At 39.6% G+C, this 23,615-nt stretch overlaps 1 protein-coding gene across 1 annotated transcript in view; it reads right to left on the minus strand.

Moving 5' to 3' along the window:
* Positions 1-21,577, minus strand: part of LOC125396301 (prolactin-7C1-like) — a 31,055-nt gene extending 9,478 nt beyond the window's left edge. The window contains exon 1 of the mRNA XM_087896671.1: positions 21,388-21,577. Coding sequence (XP_087752797.1) covers positions 21,388-21,577 — 190 coding nt within the window. The remainder of the gene's footprint in view (positions 1-21,387) is intronic.
* Positions 21,578-23,615: the final 2,038 nt, after the last annotated feature.

Consider the following 23,615-nt stretch of genomic DNA (forward strand, 5'->3'; position numbering starts at 1 on the left):
GTCTTATTTCCTGAAGCTGGGTCTATCGGCAGTTGTGAGCCACCTTACACAATATGTACTCTTGAAACACTGAGCCATATCTCCAGCCTCTGCTTAAATTTGATTTTTTCATTTCTTAAATATTTAACTTATATACTAGTGTTGTTATGGAAATAGGGTTATACACTCCTCCAGCCCCTCCCAAGCACCCTTCCTTAAACCCCTCCTATATTGCCTCTACGCTCAAGTTAATAGGCTCTTCTTTTATTTGTTTACATACACATATATTTATGTTTATACTATCATATAAAAGTAGAAAAGCATAAGTTTATTTTTACAGTTCATATAATAGAGTTTTAAAGCTGATGACTGTTCTAAAGCTAACTATTCATTAAACAACCAGTGAGAGTCCTCATCCCTGGGAAAAGCTAAGCCTCCTCCCAGCAGTCAATAGTTGCCTGTGGTTCTTTGTCTGGGGTGGAGCCCTCTGGAATTTCCCCCATCCGTATTAATATGTCCATTGATATTGCTATTCTGCTCTTGTTTATGTAATCATTTTTAGGATAGACTGGTTGACAGCAGACTTTCTTTATGGTTCTTTCTATTGTTCTTTTTTTAAAAATATTATGATGAGATGTCCCGGGAGGCTCGCAGAGTCCAACAAGGATGGCCATGAGTCCCTGCAGCGCCATGCGGCCGGGGGAGTCAGGCGGGCGGTTACAGCGGATAAAAGGCTCATAAGAAATAGTATTATTTAAAGAAGAGGGAGACATTTATTGCTTAAAGAAGAGAAAAACAGAGAGAGAACAAAGACACATGTACACACAAGACGAGACAAACACACACGCACGCGAGCACACACACCAGAGAGAGAGAGAGAAGATGGCTGCGGGGGAGGTCCAAAAGTGGCTGGGGTGGGCGTGGTTAGTTCTTAAAGTGGCAGCAGAAGACTAACACTTTCAATCTTTCTGTCCCCTCTTCTGAAATGCTTCCTGAGCCAGCGATGTAGGAACTGTGATGTAGATTTATCCCTTGGAGCTGGAGTTCTTGTGACCCTTTGATCTCTGCACTGTGTCCAGTTTTGACATTCAGTGTTGTTTTCCCTTTGTTGAAAAGAGAAGCATCTTTGGTGAATGGTAGTAGCTACAGTTATCTGTGGGTGTAAGTATAAGATGTCGAATGTGCTGCGGGAGTACCTTCCACTCCTTCAGCCAATAGCCGCTGAAATACCAGCCCACTGGGGCGTGGTATATTTCTCTTTAAAAAGGAGCAGCAAGCCTCGGCTAGCTGTCTTGGTTCCGGCGCTTGATTCCGGCTCCTGCTCCAGCGACTAGGCTCCTTTCCTGATGGTTTGTGTGTATGTAAGTTTTACCCCCCAAAATAAATACCCCTTTAAAACCTAACTGGTGTGGGATTGATTCGCCATTACAAATGTAATAAAGAGAGTTATCCTAGTCAAGGAAGTGATGGAAGCAGTTTTTTTCTAAGGTCCAACAACCTTACTAGCATTGAGGTTAGGTTTTCTCTATGAGGAATGATGTTTCTTTTCTTGAGTGAACCTTAAGTAAAATTAGAGGAATGTTTCTTCTTCTTTTCTTCTAATTCTCCTCCTCCTTTTCCTCCTTTTTCTGTTCCTCCTTCTCCTTCTCCTCCACCTCCTCCACCTCTTCCTTTTCCTTCTTTTTCATTTTGGTTTATTGAGACAGGGTTTGACTGTGTCTCTCAGCTGTCCTGAAATTTACTCTGTAGACCAGGCTAGCCTCAAACTCACAGAAATCTGCCCACCTCTGCCCCTCCCTGAGTGCTGGGATTAAAGGTGTATGCCACCACTGCCTAGTTTATACGGCTGTTTTTACCATCAGCATAGGAATGTCACACATTATACCTCTATGCATATCTTACCTTGAGGGTAGTTGTTAACAGTTCATAGGCACTCCAGCTGCATAGGCCTGCTTAACTGTTTTCCTCTCTTGGGAGCTTGCACAGTATTTTCTGGAACCATGGAAGCTAGACCACAGGAACGATTCTTTAAGTTAGAATCTAACTCGAATGGTCTGAGTTGTGTGCCCTAAATGTGTAATGTCTTGTCTTCATCAATAGCTTCTCCCTCTCAGTTTCCCTTAAACTCCGGGAGGCAGTCAAGGGTTATACAGGTAATCTATATAATTTTAGGAGTCACTTGGTCTTCCCTGACTAACCCTTCAAAAATTTTCTCATGTTTAGTACTAGGGGTTTGTTATGATATGGTTGTTGTGGGAAGCATTGTCAGCCCAAGAGCTTTAATTTACGTTAAGATGTATATGTGCTGGGTGTTGTGGGATTTCAAACTGTTTACCAATGACCTTTGGGACAGCAAGCCCTAGGGCGTGGTCTTGTTTGCATACATGACTGCTTAAAAGATGAGGGGGCTGGGTCACACTCTCTGGCCTTCTTGCTGGGGTGCTTGGACTCCAGCTCCCCTGGACAGAATGACAGGACACAGCAGCTGGGTCTAATCTGTATCAGTAAGTGCCTATCCCTATTTTATACCTACGTAAATTCTTGAGACCCTTGAACAAACTCATGTGGTTTCACGTAACACCCTCCCAACTGTTACATAAAACCACATGTGTGTGTAGATGCATGTTTATATACACATACACTTTAGTGTATTGTGATTAATTTAGGTAAATATTCAATGACACCTTGAGGCTGTATCAAACAACCTGGAGTTATTTGTTCCTCCTTTTCCTCCTCCTTCTCTGTTGACTCCTTTCACCTCCCCAGTTGGAACCCCCTCCCCATTATTCCACTTCTCATCCCATGCCATCTATATCTTTTTGTTTCTTTGCCAAGTCTTGCCCCCTCCACAATCATCCACACCTGTGGTCTCTATATACCGTCCTGGCTCCTGGCTTATTCCATGCTTTACACTCACATTTGATGAGCTGCAAATGAGAGAGAAAATGCGGCACTTTTATCTTTCTGTCCTATAGTCCCTTTGGTACTTCATTTTGTATTACCAATGAGATATATCTTAGTACAAAGAAAAACACTTTTGAATGTGAAATTTCAATAAGCTCCTGCATTTGAATATGCCCCTTTCCTCTCATAAATGGTATCTTCCTAAATTCTCATCTGTTCGATTTTTTGGTAGATAGATAGATAGATAGATAGATAGATAGATAGATAGATAGATACACACACACTTTCTGGATCTGGATTACTCTATTCAATATCATCTTTTTTAGGTCCATCCATTTCTCTGAAAATATCTTGCTTTCATGTTCTTAACAGTTGAATATTATATGTATATAACATATTTTCATTATCTATTCACCAGTTAAAGGGCACTTAGGTTATTTACATTTTCAGGCTACTGTGAACACACAGGAAGCAAGGTTTGAGTTTTTAATCCCTGTAGGTGCTGAATTCCTATATTAGCTCATACTTGTTTGCAGGTTTTATCATTGATTTTTAAGACTGTAGCCCATCTGGTACAAATGTTCATTATGCCATGTTAACATCTACCATCTCACAGATTCACACAATTAAGATCACCTGTAAAAAGAATTTAGGAAGACACCATTTAGGAGAGGAAAAAGACATAATTGAATGCAGGGTGTTAGTGAAATCCTACATTTAAGAGTGTTTGGTAATACCAAATGAAGTACTAGAGAGACCATAGGACAGAAAGATAAATACATGTGGGATGATAGAGGTTTCTCTACACTTTAATGGTCCTGCTAATTTTGACATGGAGTTAAAATGGTTTAAAACAACACTAGCTATTTTCTGTTTAATCTCATATATGTCTATAATGTTTTCATTAAATCCATTCCATTCCAACTCTTTCTGTAACCCCACCACTACTTTTTCTTCCCAACTTCATTTGGGAAGAAATGAAATAAAAACTATATAAATAAACTAAATAAAATATATTATTTCAAATATATTGAAATAAAAACTCATTTTTATAAACAATATAAGTACTCTTAGCATTGCCAGTATGCACAATGGTATAGGGACATCCACTGGGACATGGGCTATCTACATTTCTTAGGGATGGCACGACATGCCTTAGGAAACCTGAATCTCCTCCCCAAGTAACCAGTGATTGAAAATAGCCCCTCAGCCACAGAGAAGAGTTTAAACGGCACAATTCAAATGATGCTATGATTTTGGCTGAGTTGATCTTGTGGAGATCTTTTGCATACAGTGAGCACTGTGTGCACAAAGTCCCTATTATGAATATAACATTCTATTTCATATCAACATTCCTCCACTTCTGATTCTTATAACAAATCTACATTAGTTTGGTTTAGTGGGAGCAGACCATCAATCCAATTAGAAAGTAGGCAGATATTCCTATGACATTTGTTATACCTTAGCTTTGTAGTTCAGTAGTTACTGTAAGCTTAAAGAGTTCACATAAAGAAAGGGCTGTTAATTACTTTTTCCCCAGTACCATGCATAGTTCTTCTTCTGGCACTTCTGGCACTATGAAATCTTACAGTAGAGATGACATATATGTAAGCCAGTCTGGCATGATTTCTCAATGCATGATATCCTCAGTACTAGGATCTTACAAGCAAGTTGTTGTGGGTAACCAAGGGTGATGATGATAGGCTGTACTTTTTAAAGGCAGATCTCTCGGACTACATGGAACAACAGCTTATAGGGAGTTAAGAATGCCTGACTCTGGAGTGATCCCTTCAAATAAGAAATCCTCTACCACATTAATGGGTTCAGTCTCAGCATTTAGAATTCTCATCTGTGAGCTATCCTCACATCGTTAAAGCTTTCCAAAAACACTTGTGTTCACCTGACCCTCTATCAAACTTTCTCCAGAAATTCTGCTTCTGAGCTATCGTAAGTGGCTCCAGATGCCTCTTTCTGTGACCTTATTGTATTTCACTTTTTCCCAAGTCACCACATTTCAATTGTTTTTATACTATCAAGTCTATTTTATTTTATGTTTAATTTCTCATTAGTTGTGCTTTATCTATTTATTTATTTATTTTACTTCATCACCAAAGTTTCCTCCCTTCTCTCCTCCCAGTTCCTACCCCCACCTCTCTTCTCAGTTCTCTCAATTCACTTCTCTATTTCTATTCAGAAAAGGGTAGGGCTCCCATGGGTATCAACAAGACATGGCATATACATGTGTAATTTTAAACCCCAGTCTCTGTTACACAGATTCTTTCAGGTTATCTTGTCCTTATAATGTAGCCAATATATGGGAAGATAGATTCAGAGGAAAAATAAGAAAGGAAAAAAAGGGGGGAAAGAGATAGATTCTCAGAGAAATGCATGGGTTCATCCACATCTACTGCACCACTCATAGTGTATACAGTTTCAATGCTTCCAAATTTAGGTCTTCTTTTTTAACCAGACAAATAAATTTGGAACTGATGCTGTTCTATGATTGAATATAGGCCAGTCTTCCAGTCTTTACTTACCTCAGAATAGACTGGCAGTAAAAAATTTGGCCATGAATGCATTGATGCTAGAATTAGGAGGTCACAGATTGATCATTTCTCATCACTATAAAGTTACTACAGGAAATTCTAAAAGGTTTATTTGAATTTTTATTGTGACAGTGCTCCATCCATGGTTCAGGCCTCAGACTTACCAAGTGCTTTACCTTCTTTTCCCATTTACTATGTAGTTTACCAAGATGACTCTCAATGTTTACCTGTCACAGAAATGTGGAAAAGCAGATCAAACCAAGACCTGAACAAATGAATACAAAATTAAACTACGTGGAATAGGAAATAAGGTGAACGCTCTGTCAAGCGAACTGAACATTCCTGCTAGACAATGAGAAGACATTCATCAAAAAGTCCCTTTTTTGTTTTAAAATGTGCACTAAGAACATAAAACAATACATATCTGGACTGTAAGAACTTTCTGATGCATGAAACTTGATGACTATACTATTGCTAATATGTAATAAAATGAACAATTAAAATGTTCTTCGAAAAACCCCTTTTCTCTACAAATTCTTCCCTGTGTAACTCATGACCTGAGTGTTATTTAACTGGGAAAAAACAACCTACCAGACTGGGTTCCCTGCATTATAACGACAATGAACACTTAATCCAACTTAGACTTCTGGTTGTATGAATATTGAGCTACTCTTGGCATCTTGGTCAATAAGCCTGCTCTCTCTACTTTTGTCTTTCAAAGATTTGGGAAAAAAATTTCAAAGAAAATTGATTGACTTGATTTTGCCTGGACAAAAATGTGGAGGAAGGGAGAAAGTTCTACAAGTTAATCCCCTCAACAAAGCCTGTTACTCTCTTGTGATTTATCCAAAGCTATAGATAAGCACCATGTCATTTGTAATCAGAGATATGGCAAAAATTCACTAGTGCGGTCTTAGGAACAAGGGAAGCTGTGACCCAGGTTGTCTGCCTTTGTGTTATAGATACAAACATTTAGGAATATGAGATCTTCACTAATTGTAGGTCTGGCAAATAAGAGTGATAAGAGTGCTTGGTTCATTTTTTTGTTAGCTGGCATGAAAGATTTTTTAACATTTCTTTGAAGTTACGATTGATCCCTAAATTCCCACATGGCTGACAAGTCTACTAATTTTATAAGTATAAACCTAACAGACTGGTTGGTAAAGATTGAGACTACAGTGTTTCTCTTTAGAGTACTTCCTCTCCAGCCAGGGATTCAGCATAGATCATGTATACAGCCTGGGACTTTTCGCTGGATCTCAGGGACAAAGACTGTCCTGTAAACTGGTTTTGAGAAGTCCTAAAGGAGGCAAGATGAGTTGGGGAGGGGGGAAGGCAAACAGTAAAGAAGGGCTGTTCAAAGAAAATAGATCAAGAATTAGGGTTACCTCAAAGCAAACTTTCTTGGAAAATTTTAGTAGTGTCTTGGGAGTCTCTGAGTTTCCAACGAGAAATCACTGATTTTAGAAAGGTAGAGGTGATGATATTCTTCCAATCTGTAGAAATCTTGAGTTCTTTGGTGAACTCAAGACCAGTGAAAATCAACCTATGGTAAGCCTCAAATACATTTGAAGTGTGGAGCAGTATTGGATGAATTTAGATACAGAGCCATGAAAATATTTTATCACTTCTCCAGTTTGGCAATCATCTTGTACTGTAAACTTTTCTCTGTTGAAAGAATATATGCCAACAGTGGATTTGCTCCTGGGACTCATGGTGTACACCAGAGTTTGGGAGTTTTTTCTGATGGCACAAGGATAAGGGACACATATTTGTTTGTGAGGAAATGACAGCCTTTGGGTCTGGAAAAAATTTTGTGCAACCCTTGGACCTTTCAAAAGACAAGGATATCGAAGAGAAGCAGTGGCAACCAGACAGCCTACAGGCAATGAGAACAAGAGAGCATTCTGGAAAAAGAAATGGGACACCAGGTGAAAATGGAATCGTTCCCCTTCTACACTGACTGAACAGAGAAATAAAAGTTGCTCTCAAATTACCCATTTCCTTGTACATTGGAAGCAGCCTCGGATAAAAATAACTCCTTGAGAATGAGGGCTTAGTATAAAGAGTTACAAATTGGGAGTAATTCTCATGAAACTTTCCTAATCAATATTAATCTTTGAAGAAAATAATTTCAGCAAACTATGTAACCATTGTTTTGGGTTTACGTTGCTGTTCACTTTTTTTCCTACCATATCTTGGAGATTATACTATAATTACACCATTTCCACTTCTTCCCTTTCCTCCTTCCAAAATCTCCCATATATGACTGCTACCCATCCTTTGATTTTTCTGAAATTCATAGTTTTCTTTAATTTTTGTTATACAGATATCACACACACACACACATGCACACACACACACACACACACAAACACACATGCACACACACACACACACACACACACACACACACACACGTATACACACATACTACCCCTCAGTTCATATAATGTAACTCATGTGCATATGTTTTCAGGACTGAATATTGGGTATTGAATAACAAATCTGTGCGTTCTTTTCTAGAGAAGACTATTTCTCCAGCTCTCACAGTACAGGTCATGTTTAGACAACTATGCTGGAAAGACTGCAGGGATGTGGCTTTTCTGAAGTTCCTAGGGGACATAGGCTCGCAGAAAATGTCCTGATCCTTTCACTCTTAGAAAGTTTCTGTGCTCTCTTCTACTATGATCCCTGAGCCTTAGGCATTAGGGTTGTGTTATAAAGATGTCTATTGAGACTGGGCTCCACAAGTCATTGTTTTGCTCAGTTCTAGTTTTCTGTAGTGCTCTGTGTTCTGAGCAAAGATAAGTTTCCTAAGGAGTGAGAATTACACTTATGTGTGGGTACAAGGATGAAGACATTTAGAATGAACTTTGAAATTACATCATTACCTTTTGCACATGAACCCTGATCTCTGTATTAGGGATTTTTAGAAAAAATGATTGAAACAAACCATGGAAACTTGTCTTTTTTATTAGTAGTCAATTCTAAAAAATGTGTCAGATATTGAATGCCAATATCAACTCATCCTTGTATGAAAGTGGTAACCCTGTATTGATTTTAATGGAACTCTATCTGCTAATGTGTTTACTTTATATTAAGACCAGGACCAGAGGCAATGATAAGCACAAGTCAGCAAGGAGAAAATGTTTATGAGATGAGAAAATTTCCCAGACTACAATGGTTGCTTTGACATTGTGATGGTGTTATGAATGTTTGATAGAATATTTTACATAAGAATAAAGACACTGCATGCTCACCAATTCTTATAGAAAAATGTATAATATATTTTATATATTCTATATATTATTAATTTATATCTATTTTTAAGAATTTCATATGATGACTGTATTTACATAGTTTCTTACCTCCTTATCCATAGAATATTTCCTGAGTCTTTTCCCTTCTCTGTCTCAAATTCGTAATCTCTTTTTTAAAAAAATATTTATTTATTATGTGTACAATATTCTGTCTATGTGTATGTCTGCAGGCCAGAAGAGGGAGTCAGATCTCATTACAGATGGTTGTGAGCCACCATGTGGTTGCCAGGAATTTAACTCAGGACCTTGGGAAGAGGAAGCGGTGCTCTTAACCACATCTCTCCAACCCATCAAATTCGTAACCTCTTATTCTTAAATCATATTATTACTACAAACACATACATACATATGATCCATTCGGTGTTGCTTATGTTTATATGTATTTGAGGACAATCACTAGGTATCTGAAAGCCAATAAGAGTGCTCCTCTTAGCTCCCAAGGTACAGTTGACGAGCAGAAGGAGGGAGAATATGAGCAAGGAAGTCAGGACTGCGAGGGGTTGGTCCACCCATTGAGACAGTGTGCCTGATCTAATGGGAGCTCACCAAATCCAGCTGGACTGGGACTAAACGAGCATGTGATCAAACCAGACTCTCTGAATGTGGCTGCCAATGAGGGTGAACTGAGAAACCACCAATAATAGCACTGGGACTTGTTTCTACTGCATGTACTGGCTTTTGGGGACCCTAGTCTATTTGGATGCAAAGCTTCCTAGACCTGGATGGAAGGGGGGGGGCTTTGAACTTCCTACAGGGCAGGATTCCCTGCCCTCTCTTAAGAAGGAAGGGGAAGGGAGGAGGATGAGTGGAGGAACGGGAGGGGAATGGGAGGAGGGAGGAAGTTAAATTTTTTAATGGAAAAATAAAAAAAAAATTAAAAAAGAGTGTTCCTCTTTGGTGGAGATGAATTTTTCCTCTTGACAGTCATTAATTGCCTGTAGTTATGCACCTTGTGGCGGGACTTTTGAGAGTTCTTCTATCCACATTGACAGATCTGCTGATTTTGTCATTGTTCAAGCCTAGACAATCATATAGTTGTTTTCCACAGGTGTGTTTTCATGTCATACATAGAAAATATAATTCACTTCTTGTCCCCAAAAAAGATATAAATTATTATTTGTCATGCAAGAGTTATTCTCATCATCGGGGTTTCCATTTCATTACCCTAGAATAATGTGTGCAAAAAAATGATCACTGACTGCTTACTCATTTCTTATAACAAAGCTCAGTTTTTTACAGATGATGATGATATACCTGTGTCATACAAAGATTGTTCATGAGCCTATAGACATGCTGTCTTTTATTTTTCTATCAATATTTTATCAAAATATAAATATGTATCTTAAACTATCAAGATTATGAAGCTTTGGGGAAAAACTGGGACTTATTTTTAATTGGCTTTTTTTCTGTATTTTTTACTCATTCCTCTCTATATTTAGCAGTATCGATGACACTGACATTAATATTATTGTTCTTTAAAAATATTATGATGATGGGATGCCCCGGGAGGCCTGCGAGCCAGGCAGAGGCTGCTGCCAGAGCAGTGCAGGGTCCCCGGACGAGCGGCAGAGTCAGGCGACTGGATGCAGTGGACGGCAGAGTAAATGGATATAAGGCTATACATAAAGCTAAACATTTATTATTTAGAGGAGAGGGAGATATTTATTACTTAAAAAGAGGAAATCAAAGAGACGTAAAGAGAAACATAGGGAGAGACAGAGACACATGTGTACACATCAAGAGACAGGGGACAGAGAGAGAGAGAGTATGTTAAGATGGTGGCTAGGAGGTCAGAGGTCACTGGGGTGGGCGTGGTTAGTTCTTAAAGGCACTGCAGCAAAAGAATAACATTCCCGGATCCTTTTTATAATAAAAAGTAGAAGGTTAGACATTACAGTTTGAAGGAATTGGAGCGGCAAATTCTCAAGGCTGCTTCCGGCTGATTTGTGGGCATCGTCTTTGGAGAGGGGGTGAGGGAGATCCGAGAGAAGCTGGGTGCTGGTCACATCCTGGCATAGTTGGTCTCTGCTCCCAACAGGGCAGGTGTCTGTGGCATGGAAATGTCTGGTGTCCCTTGTACCTGGTTAGGGTATTGGCAGAACAGAGGACAAAGTTAAATTGAGAAAAAAAAATTTAGGACCAGGGAATTGAGGGGTTTATATCTGACCTGTTTATGATGAGTTCTTTATTGGGCTCCCTGGAACTTCTAAGAAAAACAGAAGTTTTAGACATATATATATTGTATTAAGAACTCCTTGGGTTTGTAAAAACAGAAATTATAATGAAAAGTATTTTTATTTGGTGAGACAGCCTGGTAAAACCTCTTAGCTATCAGACTGTCAGAGATCTTTGAGAAGGATAAGATTTTACTTGAGTTATTGATTAAACAATGACAGAGAACTTACTTGGTTGGCACCCAGAGCTACTCTTTGGTCCTCCCTGGTCGCTGAAGGTTGTATTTGACCTTTGTTGTTTAGTGTAGAGCCTGTCAGGCTCTAGAAGATCCTGTGGACTAAGAAATCTTTAGGAAGACAGGCCTACCTTGACCTGGGCAGCTAGGCTGTCGATTCCAGTGATCCTGTCCACATTTGGAGGTCTCCAGTTTAGGTGATAGGCAGTTTTTGCCCAATGGTCAGTGCTTGGCAGTCGAAGCAAACTGCAGATGGACGCTGGTCTGTGACCGTATGTCTGTTTTTCTTCTTGGAGGAAACAGAGTGCTTGCTAGGAGCCAACCTGTCTCTTTTTGTTATGAAAAGTTTTTTTAAATAATTAAACATTTAAATATCGCATTCCCCAGGTCTCTGAGCAGTTGAGGGCTGATTATTAGGTATAGCTGCAGTATAGAATCTGTCTGAAAGGTTGGGTCTGAGCTTGACTGTACTGACTCTTAATAGGTAAGATCCATATTTGTAAAAAGACAGAAAGAGAAAAAAACTGTTTGTAACATTAAGATTAGTGGCAGAACTGACAATGGTAGAAAACAGCTTAAAAGTACATACCAGTTTATGATTTTGTAGTCTGAAACAAGATGAAATGAACAATCATTATACATAGAAAGATTGAACAGTAATTAGGCAGAGTGCATGCTTCTGATGGGCCCTATCAGAAAGCATGTCTCTATGCAAAACACCTGTAATCACAGTTAAGGAGAGGATTTCAGTGAACACCGAGGAGGGGGAGGGGAAAGCAGGACATACATAACAGTGGGAGAGCTTGGTCGCGTGATCTAGCTCTTAGTGAATCTAGCGATAAAGTCACCTGATCCCAATGAACATGGCGGCGGCCACGTGTTGTGGCCTGAATGGAAAAACCGCGGGAATTTTAAAAGCCGGGGGCAGCCTGGCTGTTATCCAGAGTCTGAATTGTGAAAAACCTGCATAAGGCATATTTAGGCTGGTACAACTTGCTTTCCCAGGTCAAGACGGTGAAAAACCCGCAAAAACCGTGGCATCTTGAGCCTATGGGGAATGGCTCCCCGTTTAGGTGAGATGCAAATGAATCGACCACCCAGGACACGTGGGTGAGTGTCCCCAATCCACGTTTGGGGTGGTATAGGCCGAACCGGATCAACCTTTTCGTCCGTGAGAAAGATGAGAAAGAAGAAAAGAATGAAATAAGAGAGGAAGGAGACTGGAAGCCCCGGGCCTCCAGGTGAGGGAATGCATGGGCTTAACAGGATGCAAGCCGTAATGAACGCCAGCAACGGGGCAAAGTACCCCCGAGCCCAGAAACACCGGGAGGACCGGTCAATCCCGGGTTAAAAAGGCTCAGATAAGCTGGCTGGAGTGAGGAAACTTACAATTAGAAGCCAGTGTTGTTTGTAGGAATGAGTCCAGGCAGTTGGAACATGTGGGTCGGTGTTGAGAAGTCCTCGATTCCGATTCAATCCCGGAAATTGGAGCGGGTGAATCTCTCAAGTCCGAGGCACCAAATATTGTTCTTTAAAAATATTTTGATGATGGGATACCCCAGGCGGCCTGCGAGCCAGGCAGAGGCTGCCGCCATAGCAGTGCATGGTCCCTGGGCGAGCGGCAGAGTCAGGCAGCTGGATGCGGTGGACGACAGAGTAAATGCACATAAGGCTCTACATAAAGCTAAACATTTATTATTTAGAGGAGAGGGAGATATTTATTACTTAAAAAGAGGAAATCAAAGAGACGTAAAGAGAAACATAGGGAGAGACAGAGACACATGTGTACACATCAAGAGACAGGGGACAGAGAGAGAGAGAGTGTTAAGATGGCGGCGAGGAGGTCAGAAGTCGCTGGGGTGGGCGTGGTTAGTTCTTAAAGGCACCGCTGCGAAAGAATAACAAATATAGTAGTTTGCATTTATGTAACCTTCTCTTACAAGGTCAGCTAGAGCTCATAGGATACTGATGGTTTTAAATATCTGTTTCGTTCTACGTAGGGCCAATAGCCTGAGACATGTTATATTGTAATCAATTCAATATGGTGATTTCTTTGTTTTGATGTGACTGTTGTTATTTTAGCTACAGAAAAGTTTCCTTTATATGTTGTCTTATATTAAAATCCATATAAAGGCATACACAGACGATCATAAGGAACATAGTGTTTTTAGCTTCTCAAATATTCTTTTAACTACCATTTGCTGCTTTTATGTAGCACACAAGGCTCTAATAAATCCTGTCTGAAAACTATTATCTTGTTTATGCGATACTACGGAACATAGATCTTCCAATATTATACCTGGATGACTTACTAAAAGTCTAAAATGTGTGTTTTTGTACATGCAGTGAAATGTGTATAAATTGGTGGGAAGATTGTTTAGAGGGAAAGAATGGTGCTCTTGACAATCTCTGATTTAGCTATAAAGTATCAACAGACTTCACCATACGCTCCTGCATATTGGAGGAAAAGAGTTGAAACATATCAGAAAAATTAGTATTTTCCCTGTGTTCAAAAGGAAAAAGAAAGTTTGATGTATTATTTTGGAGCACTGTGTCCTATTTTCTACTGAGGTCACTGTGGTTAGAAGAAAAGATAGTATTCAGACAAAAAAAATAGAAAAACAAAACAAAAATGAAAACATCAAAAGCAAGAGACGAGGAAAGGGATTTGTTTCTATGAAAAATAATCAAATAAGCATCAAAAATTTGATTATGTGATAGTATTTTTCTCTTAAATTCTGATGTGAAAAGGAGTTTAACTTTTTTTTGCTATAGAGCTCTAACAGTCCAAGGAATAGGGGATAGGATGCAGAACGTGGGATGGAACTTGCTATCAAGGTCTAAAACGTGTTAGTCTTGAGTTTTCATGGTTTGACATCCTAACATATTATCTATCCAACGATTTCTTTCATATGTTCACTCTACTTCAGTCTTTCCCTCCTTTGCTTCTTGTCTTATAATCTTATTTTCTTCATACCAACTCTATAGTTTTATATATATAAAGATGCTGGATGAGCTAGGTTTTTTATTTCATTATCTGGAAAATCTGGTTTATTTAAGATGTTTTCTAGAAAGGTAGCTTGGAATTTCACTTTCCTCTATGGGGACTTAATAGTGGAAGACCTCACATTTTAGGTTACTTAGAAGTTATTGGCAGTTAAACTTATGAAGAATTCATAATTTCCAGATTGAAGAAATATAGTATTACGTGTTTTAAATCTGCATTGGGGTAGTAGCAGGAGTAGTAGAATACTAATAAATACCTGTGTGACTGCCTCAAAAGTCATTGTTCCTAGACAAACTTACTTAAGAAATTCAAAAGAAGTCAAGAATAATAAATCTGACCACACTGAACCTGATAGAAGAGAAAGTGGGAAGTAGTCTTCAATGCATGGGCACAGGAAACCACTTTCTAAACATAACCCCAGTAGTACAGACACTGAGAGAAACAATAAATAAATGGAACCTCCTGAAAGTGAGAAGCTTCTGTAAAGCAAAAAACTCAGTCAATAAATAAAAAAACATAAAGGCAACCTACTGAGTGGAAAAAGATATTCACTAACCCCATATCAGACAAAGAAATGATCTCCAAAATATATAAAGAACTCAAGAAATTAGATATTAAAATCTAAATAACTCAATTAAAAAATGGGGTATTGAGCTAAACAGAGAATTCCCAATAGAAGAATTTCAAATAGCCATAGGATACTTAAGGAAATGTTCAACATCCTTAGCTATCAGGGATATGCAAATCAAAAGAACTCTGAGATACCATCTTACACCTGTCAGAATAGCTAAGATCAAAAACGCCAATGATAGCCTATGCTGGAGAGGATGAAGAGTAAGGGTACACTCATCCATTGCTGGTAGAAATGCAAACTTGTACAACCACTTTGGAAATCAGTATGGCGGTTTCTCAGAAAATTGGGAATCAACCTACCTCAAGATCAAGCAATACCACTCTTGAACATATATCCAAAAGATTAAAAGATGCTCTTTTATACTACAAAAGCATTTGTTCAACTATGTTCATAGCAGCATTATCTATAAGAGCCAGGACCTAGAAACAACCTAGGTGCCCCTCAACTGAAGAATGGATAAAGAAAGTGTAGCACACCTACACATTAGAATACTACTCAGTGGTAAACAACAATGACATCTTAAATTTTGCATGCAAATGGATGGAATTAGAAAACACTATCTTGAGTGAGGTAACTCAGGCCCAAAAAGATGAATATGGTTTGTACACACTCATAAGTAGATACTAGCTATAAACAAAGGACATTGAACCTATAGTTCATGATCCTAGAGAAACTAAGTAATAAGGTGAACCCAAAGAAAAACATATAAACCCACATAAAAATTGGAAACAGACAAGATAGCCTGACAAAATTGGTAGCATAGGGGTGAGGGTGGGAATAAGAAAGGGGAGGAGGGAGAAACAAGGGGAGAACGAGAGGGTCGAGGTGAACTTGAGGGAATGGGATAGTTGAGATGGAGGAAGGACAGATAGGAGAGCAAGGAAATAGATATTTCGATTGAGAGCCATTATGGGGTTAGCAAGAAACCTGGTTCTAGAAAAATTCCCAGGAATCCACAAGGATGACGCCAACTAAGACCGTAAGCAATAGAGGAGAGGGTGCCCGAACTGGCCTCACCTATTAGTCAAACTGATGATAATTTTAAATATAGTCATAGAACCTTCGTCCAACAACAGATGAAAACAGAAGCAGAGACATACACTGGAGCACTGGCCTGAGCTCCCATGGTCCAGCTGAAGAGTGGAAAGAATGAGAATAGGAGCAAAGAGGTCAAGACCATGAAGGGTTCATCCACTCAAACAGTTTACCTGACCTAATGGGAGCTCAAACTCCATCTGGACTGGGAAGGAACAAGCATAGGACCAAGCAAGTCCCTCTGAATGTGGTTGACAGTTGTATGGCTGGGCCAGACTGAGGGTCCTCTGGCAGTGGCACCGGGATTTATCTCTACTGCATGCACTGGCTTTTTGGGATCCTATTATCCTTGGATGTATACCTTGCTCAGCCTAGATGTAGTAGGGAGGGCCTTGGACCTTCCACCAAGCAATGTGCCTTATCCTCTCCTAGAATTAGATGGGAGTGGGGTGGAAGGGTGTGTAGAGGGAATGAGAGGAGGGGAGGAAGTGGGAATTTGGATTAGTATTTTTTAAAAAAATCTAATAAAATTAAAAAATAAATATATAAATGTGATAGATCAATAAAGGATAAGAATAACATATCTTCCTTCCTCAACAATGTGTCAATGCGTGCTAGATCATTTAGCTTTTTGATCTCTTAGTGTCTGTATAAACAGGAGAAAAAAAGAAGAACCTCCAATAAGGAGTCAGCAGTGTTGCTGTGCTCTTGGTAACCCACTGCTGGAATAGTCCTAACACGGGATTTCTGTTTGTTACCGGAAAGCACTCTTCGAGCTGCTCTTATTTAGTAGTGTAACTTCAGTGTAAGAGGACCTGTGGCAAAGGCTATCAGAAGGAAGAAGAAGGCAGAATTTAGGATTGTTATATACATCCAGAAATTCATCAAATCATTTTTTATTTCTCTTAGTTGGCAGAATATAAAGTTTTAAAACGGTGTCCTTAAAGTTTTCTGAATTTCTTCTGTGTTTCTCTTTCCTCCTTTATCTCTAAATTTATTATTTGGACACTGTGCAGAACGTATCAAGTTAAGTCAAGATGAAGAAAATAATTTAAGTAGACCCACGTCATACGATGAGATAGAAGCACTAATTAAAAATCTCCCAATTAAAAATAGCACAAGGCTGCATGGATTCAATGCAGAATTCTACCAGTTCTTCAAAGAATTGTCAATTCGAAATATTGCATTTGCTCCTCAAAATAGTCTGAAAAATAGAAAAGTCTCAGCTAGACTTATCAGAGTAGGAGATGAAGATGATACAAACAGGACAGGGAAAAGCCAAAGTGTTCTTATTGACAGGTGGTATAATTCTACACATAAAAGACCTTAAGGACTTTACTAGAATATTCTTACAACTGATAAATACATTTAGGGAAAATAGCAGAATACAAAATTAACACACAATAACCAGTACCTGTCTATGCATACTTAATGAGCACACAGAGAATGAAATCAGTGAAATAATACCATTCACTCTATACTAAAATAAAAAAAATTGAGCATAAATTTAAACCTGTAAGCAGTTTCTGAAAGGAAAAGTTTATGACACTAAAGAAGATACCAGAAGATGGGAAAACCTCTTACACTAATGAATTGGTAGAATTAACATTGTGAAACTGTGTACACTACAAAAAATCATCTACACATTTGATACAGTTCACATAAAAATTACAATAAATTCTTCTCAGAAGAGAAGCATAATTCTTGATTTCCTCTGGAAGTGTAATCAATTAGCTCTTATCCAGGCCTTACAGACTCACAGAGGTCAGGAGCATAGCCTCTACTATACTGTTAGCATCTTATATAGAACTCTGGTTTGATATCAGCATAATTATTAACATACTTTCCTTCAAGTGCCCCCTTTTCTGATTTCATTTTCACACTTCTTGATTGACTTAGCCCTTCACAAATCTAATTTTCGTGGCAGTCTCTGTCATATATATCCAGCAATATGTCTCTTACTATAAATACAATCTTTTCTGGATCCCAGAATAGAAAAAGAAATATTCTAAAATAAAATGCTAATGTCACAATGTTTATCTATCTTTTATTTTAAAAGAATTACTGATCTTGTTTTGGGAGATCAAAAACAACTAAGAAGAATGTAGAAAATTCTTCTGTCTCCAACTATCAAAGAAATGAACCCAGCAACAGCAACATTTGCTAGGGTACCATTGACCAGAATCATATACCCCGTAGAATCTGTGTTTGTAATAGAGGGTGGGGGCAATGTGGGTGACTGATTACTATTACTCTAAGAATACACACTTGGAATTCTCTCACATTCATATCTGAAAGTGATATAGTTGATATCCGGATAAATTATAAGACAGTAGCATGCACTAAAGAATGTATTCTATTAGATAAACTTTCCTAGCAACATGGTTGTGCAGGCCAAAGTGAGTGAATATAATTTCTTTTTAGCAAACTGTTTTCCAAAATTTGGGGGGCCCTGAGAAACTGAAGCAACAGGTTTATGGATCTATATTCTCATAAGCAGCTTAGCTTTAAAGCAAATTGGAGAGAATATTTTATTAAGAAATTTTTGTTTCCAGAAAATTGAGTGTAGGGACTCCCTGTGTTATGATATTCCCAGTTCAATCACCCTCTGCTGTAGGTTGCCTGCCAGCCCATATAAAGACTATGCAGAGAGAAAGCACCTTTCTAGCATGGAAAGAATATTCTAGCTATTTAGCTCCTTTCTTGTCAATCATAGTCAAACGATTCATTTGAAGAGTTGGAGAGTCCCTGGTGAGCTCTTTTAAGATGTAGATGAGTTTCTGTTCATGTTTCCCATTTGTAATGACCGTTTTTGCTGGAAGCTGTGCAGGACAACATCATTCATATTTTGCTGGGCCGAGCAGTCACTATATTTGCTGCTCTGTGTAGATCATTTCTTGATTTACTTGTTCAAATTTTGGTTTAATTTTTGCCTTCACGTTTTATGAACAACAAGCTTCTGCAGCCATTTGCAGTAGCATGCAATAAGTGAGGACACCAGATAAGATATTAAACTCAGCCTTGAATAGTAGATACTTTTCTGTTTTATAGTATTGTGAAATAAGGATTACAAATACCCTTTGAAAATCTCCATTTCTAGTGGTATAGAGAAGGTTAAATCTAAGCTATGTTTCTCTAGTCAGAATTCTAGCTAATTTCTATTCCGGGCAGATGCCTTTTGTTGCTCAATCCATCTCTTTTTTGAAAAGAGTTTGGGAGACTGTGGACTATTTTCTCAGAGATATGCATCAGCTCCCAACTATGGTGTGTCTGATAACAGTGCATTTGCAAGCACAAACATGGTAATAGTATGCTAGATACAAGAAGGGACTCCCGTGTTTCTCGTCATGGTGTCTCCGGCCTGGACCACAGCAGAGGGAACAGTGAGGTTTAGGGAGATCGGAATAAAGATGCCTAGAGTGAAAACCGCACTAATATGGAACTAAAGTGAGTGAAGAGCCGTGAATAAGAGAAAGAGTGGTAAGGGTACGCATGAAGAAGAGCATTTTGGGAGACTGCAGTGGTCTCAAACCGTAATTTCTAGGAATGGTATGACTGAGGGCTAGATGCCACACTGAAATGTTTCTGAGGAGGAGAATGTCAAGAGTTCAGTTCACTGAAGACAGGAGGGGGCACAGGTGTCAGCAGTGACCCTGCTACTGTCGTGAAGATGATGCCATGGGTGGAAATCAATTCAGGAGTTTTATTTGCAGAATGGTCATTGTCGCTGGCATATATGGGGACAGGTCACTGCTAACTAGGCCCCCCTATTAACATATAGAAGTATTGAATCCCACTAACACATACACAACTACTGATCGGCTGAATGTCCAGCTAATTGAGCATAAATCCTTAACAAATAACAAGTGTAAGATTCAACAAACAGTGATCAGAAAAATGTAGCTATAGAGATAGTAACATTAAACTGGAATGGATTTAGATTAAGCTAAGAGTAAACAATTATCTCTACCAAACATATCATACAGTGTAAAATGTATAATGAAGGATTTGTAAAGTGGGAAAGGAGCCCTAATACAATACAGTGTGTACCAGCATTGAACAGAATCATTTAAAGACATGAAATCAGATTCAGTTTTTCAATCATGGAAAATGAGAGCTATTGGATGTGAACATAGCTCTCCCAGTTCTGGGCCCTTTCAGCAGACACGTGTGGTTGATAAACAGGATGTGGCCACAGGGCCAGCCTGAAGCCAGTCTGACACAAGTAGCCAGGTGAAATGGCAAGGATCTGTAAACAAGAATGTGCCTGGTCATTCTCAAGGCCAACTCAAGTAATACCCCTGGTGAGCACAAGTACTTCAAGCTGCCTATGCCAAAGTCCCAGGCGTTCTGGAAAGAGCCTCAAGATGATGAAGACTCATGCTTAGTGGGTGATTATACTTGAACAGATTCCATTATTTTGGTGATCTGCTAAAAGCAATTTTGATGTGGTCTAGTCAATTGTGGCTGATATTGCAGTAGGATTGCATCATAACAGGGCAGATGACACAGGTGGGACTTATTGCTCCCACCACCAGGAAGCTGCAGGCACAGCACTGTTCCTGCACTTCCATTGTCCTCTTCATTCCATCTGAGGCACAGCCCACGGAGTGGTACTACCCATAAATCGGTCCTCTCACCGAAAGTACCAAGATACAGACTCTTCCTCAGAGAAATACCCAGAGGTTTGTCTCTTAGTGGATTCTAGACCTTATATCAAGCTGCCAATCTATACTAACAATCTCAGTTCTAACCCCTGTCAACGTGACACATAACTTTAACATTTCATGCAATAGTTTTCTGTCCCTTTTTGCATGGCTAATACCTCGTCGTAGCACATGACTCATTGGGCCCATTCATGAATTCCCATAGTGAATCAGCACTTCAGCACGGCTCAGTCATCCATTATCTCTACTCGAGGAAATTTCTTGATTGTGAGATACTCATTGTTGAATTAGTACAATATCAAAACTGAAACATTCCCTTGCAGAAAGAAGGAATATGGCATATTATCCACAGCCATATAAAGCACTCACTGGGGTATATCTTGCTGCCCACATCTCACTCTCTGGAGGAATCAAGACAAATAAGATCTTTCATTATATTTTATAATGTAATAACTGTTATTCCATTGGTACACTTTAAGAACTAACCACGCCCACCCAGTCACCTCTGACCTCCCCCTTCGCCATCTTTCTCTCTTGTGTGGTTGTCTCCTGTCGTGTGCACACGTTTTTCTCTGTCTCTGTGTCTTTATGTCTTTATATTTGTCTATTTCTGTCTCTTTTTTTTATTTCTTTTTAAGTAATAAATGTTTACCCTTATGTTTATTTACTATGTCTTGTGAGCCTTTTATCCGCCGTAACCGCCCGCCTGACTCCCCCCGGCCGCATGGCACTGCAGGAACTCACGGCCATCCTTGCCAGACTCTGTGAGACGCCCAGGACTTTCCATCATCATATTTATCATAAAAGAACAAAATTTGGTGCCGCAGACTCGAGAGATTCACCTGCCAAAGGCCAGAGTTCCACGGGACCCTGACCACCAACTTCCGGGACTGAATCGGAACCGAGGTCTCAACACCGACCCACCTGTTACAACCAATACCGTCTTCACTTGGTGAGTCGCTCCTTGTTCTGCTACAGAAGGTTGCTTTCCTTTCCTGGAATCGTGTTTGGACGACCCCGGGGGTTGGTCCGCCTGCATTAGCACTGCATTCCCGTGCTGTGCATTCGACATTCGTCTGGGAACCGGGTCCTCAGTTTCTTTATCTTTTTTCATTTTCACTTCTTTTCTTTACTTTTTCTCTCCTCTCGTCGTCTCCAGGAGTGGCCCCGGCCTCTGGTTTATCCAGCTAGGTCCATAGCTCCCCACCCGTGACTTGAGGATGCTCATTCACGTACTCTTGGGTGCGTTCGTTGCGAGGGTTTCACGATTCAGACTCTGGATAACAATTGTCCATGGCAGACAGTCGCGGGCTTTTCCATCCCAGCCGTGACCTGGTGCAGTTTTTTTTTTCCGGTTCCAGACTTTTGCTCCCCTCTGCCGCTTATGGTTCGGCATGGCAGCTCAACAACAAACTAACTTTTCCCTTGCAACACGTGGCCGCCGCCATGTTCATTGGGGTCAGGTGACTTTATTGCTAGATTCACTGAGAGCCAGATCACGCGACCAGGCCCTCCCACTGTTATGTATGTCCTGCTTTCCCCTCCCCCTCCTCAGTGTTCACTGAAATCTCTCCTTAGCTGTAATTACATAGTGACATGCTTTCTGATAGGGCCCATTAGAAACATACACTTTGCCTAATTCCTGTTCTCTATGTATAATGATTGTTCATTTCATCTCGTTTCAGACTACAAAATCATAAACTGGTATGTACTTTTAAGCTGTTTTTTTCCATTGTCAGTTCTGCCACTAATCATAATGTTACAAACAGTTTTTTTTCTTTCTGTCTGTCTTTTTACAAATGTGGATCTTACTTATTAAGAGTCAATACAGTCAAACTCAAACCCAATCTTCCAAACAGATTCTATACTACAACTATACCTAATAATCAGCCCTCAACTGCTCAGAGATCTGGGGAATGTGATATTTAAATGTTTAATTATTTAAAAAACTTTTCATAACCAAAAGAGACAGGTTGGCTCCTAGCAAGCACTCTGTTTCCTTCAAGAAGACAAAAGACAGACGGTCACATCACTGACCAGCATCCATCTGCATCACTGACCAGCATCCATCTGCAGTTTGCTTCGACTGCCTAGTGCTGACCATTGGGCAAAAACTGCCTATCACCTAAACTGGAGACCTCCAAATGTGGACAGGATCACTGGAATCGACAGTCTAGCTGCACAGGTAAGGTAGACCTGTCTTCCTAAAGATTTCTTGGTCCACAGAGTCTTCAAAAGCCTGGCAGCTCTGCACTAAACAACAAAGGTCAAATGCAACCTTCAGCAACCAAGGAGGACCAAAGAGTAGCTCTGGGTGCCAACCAAGTAAGTTCTCTGTCATTTTTTAATCAGTAACTCAAGTAAAATCTTATCCTTCTCAAAGATCTCTGACAGTCTGATAGCTGAGAGGTTTTGCCAGGTTGTCTCACCAAATAAAAATACTTTTCATTATAATTTCTGTTTTTACAAACCCAAGGAGTTCTTAATATAATATATATGTCTAAAGCTTCTGTTTTTCTTATAAGTTCCAGGGAGCAAAATTTAAAAACCCACCGTAAACAGATCAGATACAAACCTCTCAATTCCCTGGTCCTAAAAATTTTTTTTTTCTCAATTTAACTTTGTTCTCTGTTCTGCCAACACCCTAACCAGGTACAAGAGACACCAGACATTTCCATGCCACAGACACCTGTCCTGTCGGAAACAGAGACCAGCTATGCCAAGATGGGACCAGCACCCAGCTTCTCTCGGATCTTTTTCACCCCCACACCACCCCAAAGACGACGCCCACAAATCAGCTGGAAGCAGTCTTGAGAATTCGCCGCCCCAATTCCTTCAACCTGTAATGTCTAATCTTCTACTTTTTATTATAAAAAGGATCCGGGAATGTTATTCTTTGCTATCACTTTAAGAACTAACCACGCCCACCTCAGCCACTTCGGCCCTCCCTCACCGCCATCCCCTCTCTCTCTCTCTCTCTCTCTCTCTTGCGCGCATGCGCGCGCACGCGTGTGTGAGTGTGTGTGTGTGTATGTGTGTGTGTATGTGTGTGTGTCTTTGTTTTATGTTTGTCTATAGCTCCCTTTTTAAGTAATAAATGTCTAGCTTTA

Source organism: Myodes glareolus, chromosome 14 (assembly GCF_982192425.1).
Source record: "Myodes glareolus chromosome 14, mMyoGla1.1, whole genome shotgun sequence".
NCBI lineage: Eukaryota > Metazoa > Chordata > Mammalia > Rodentia > Cricetidae > Myodes > Myodes glareolus.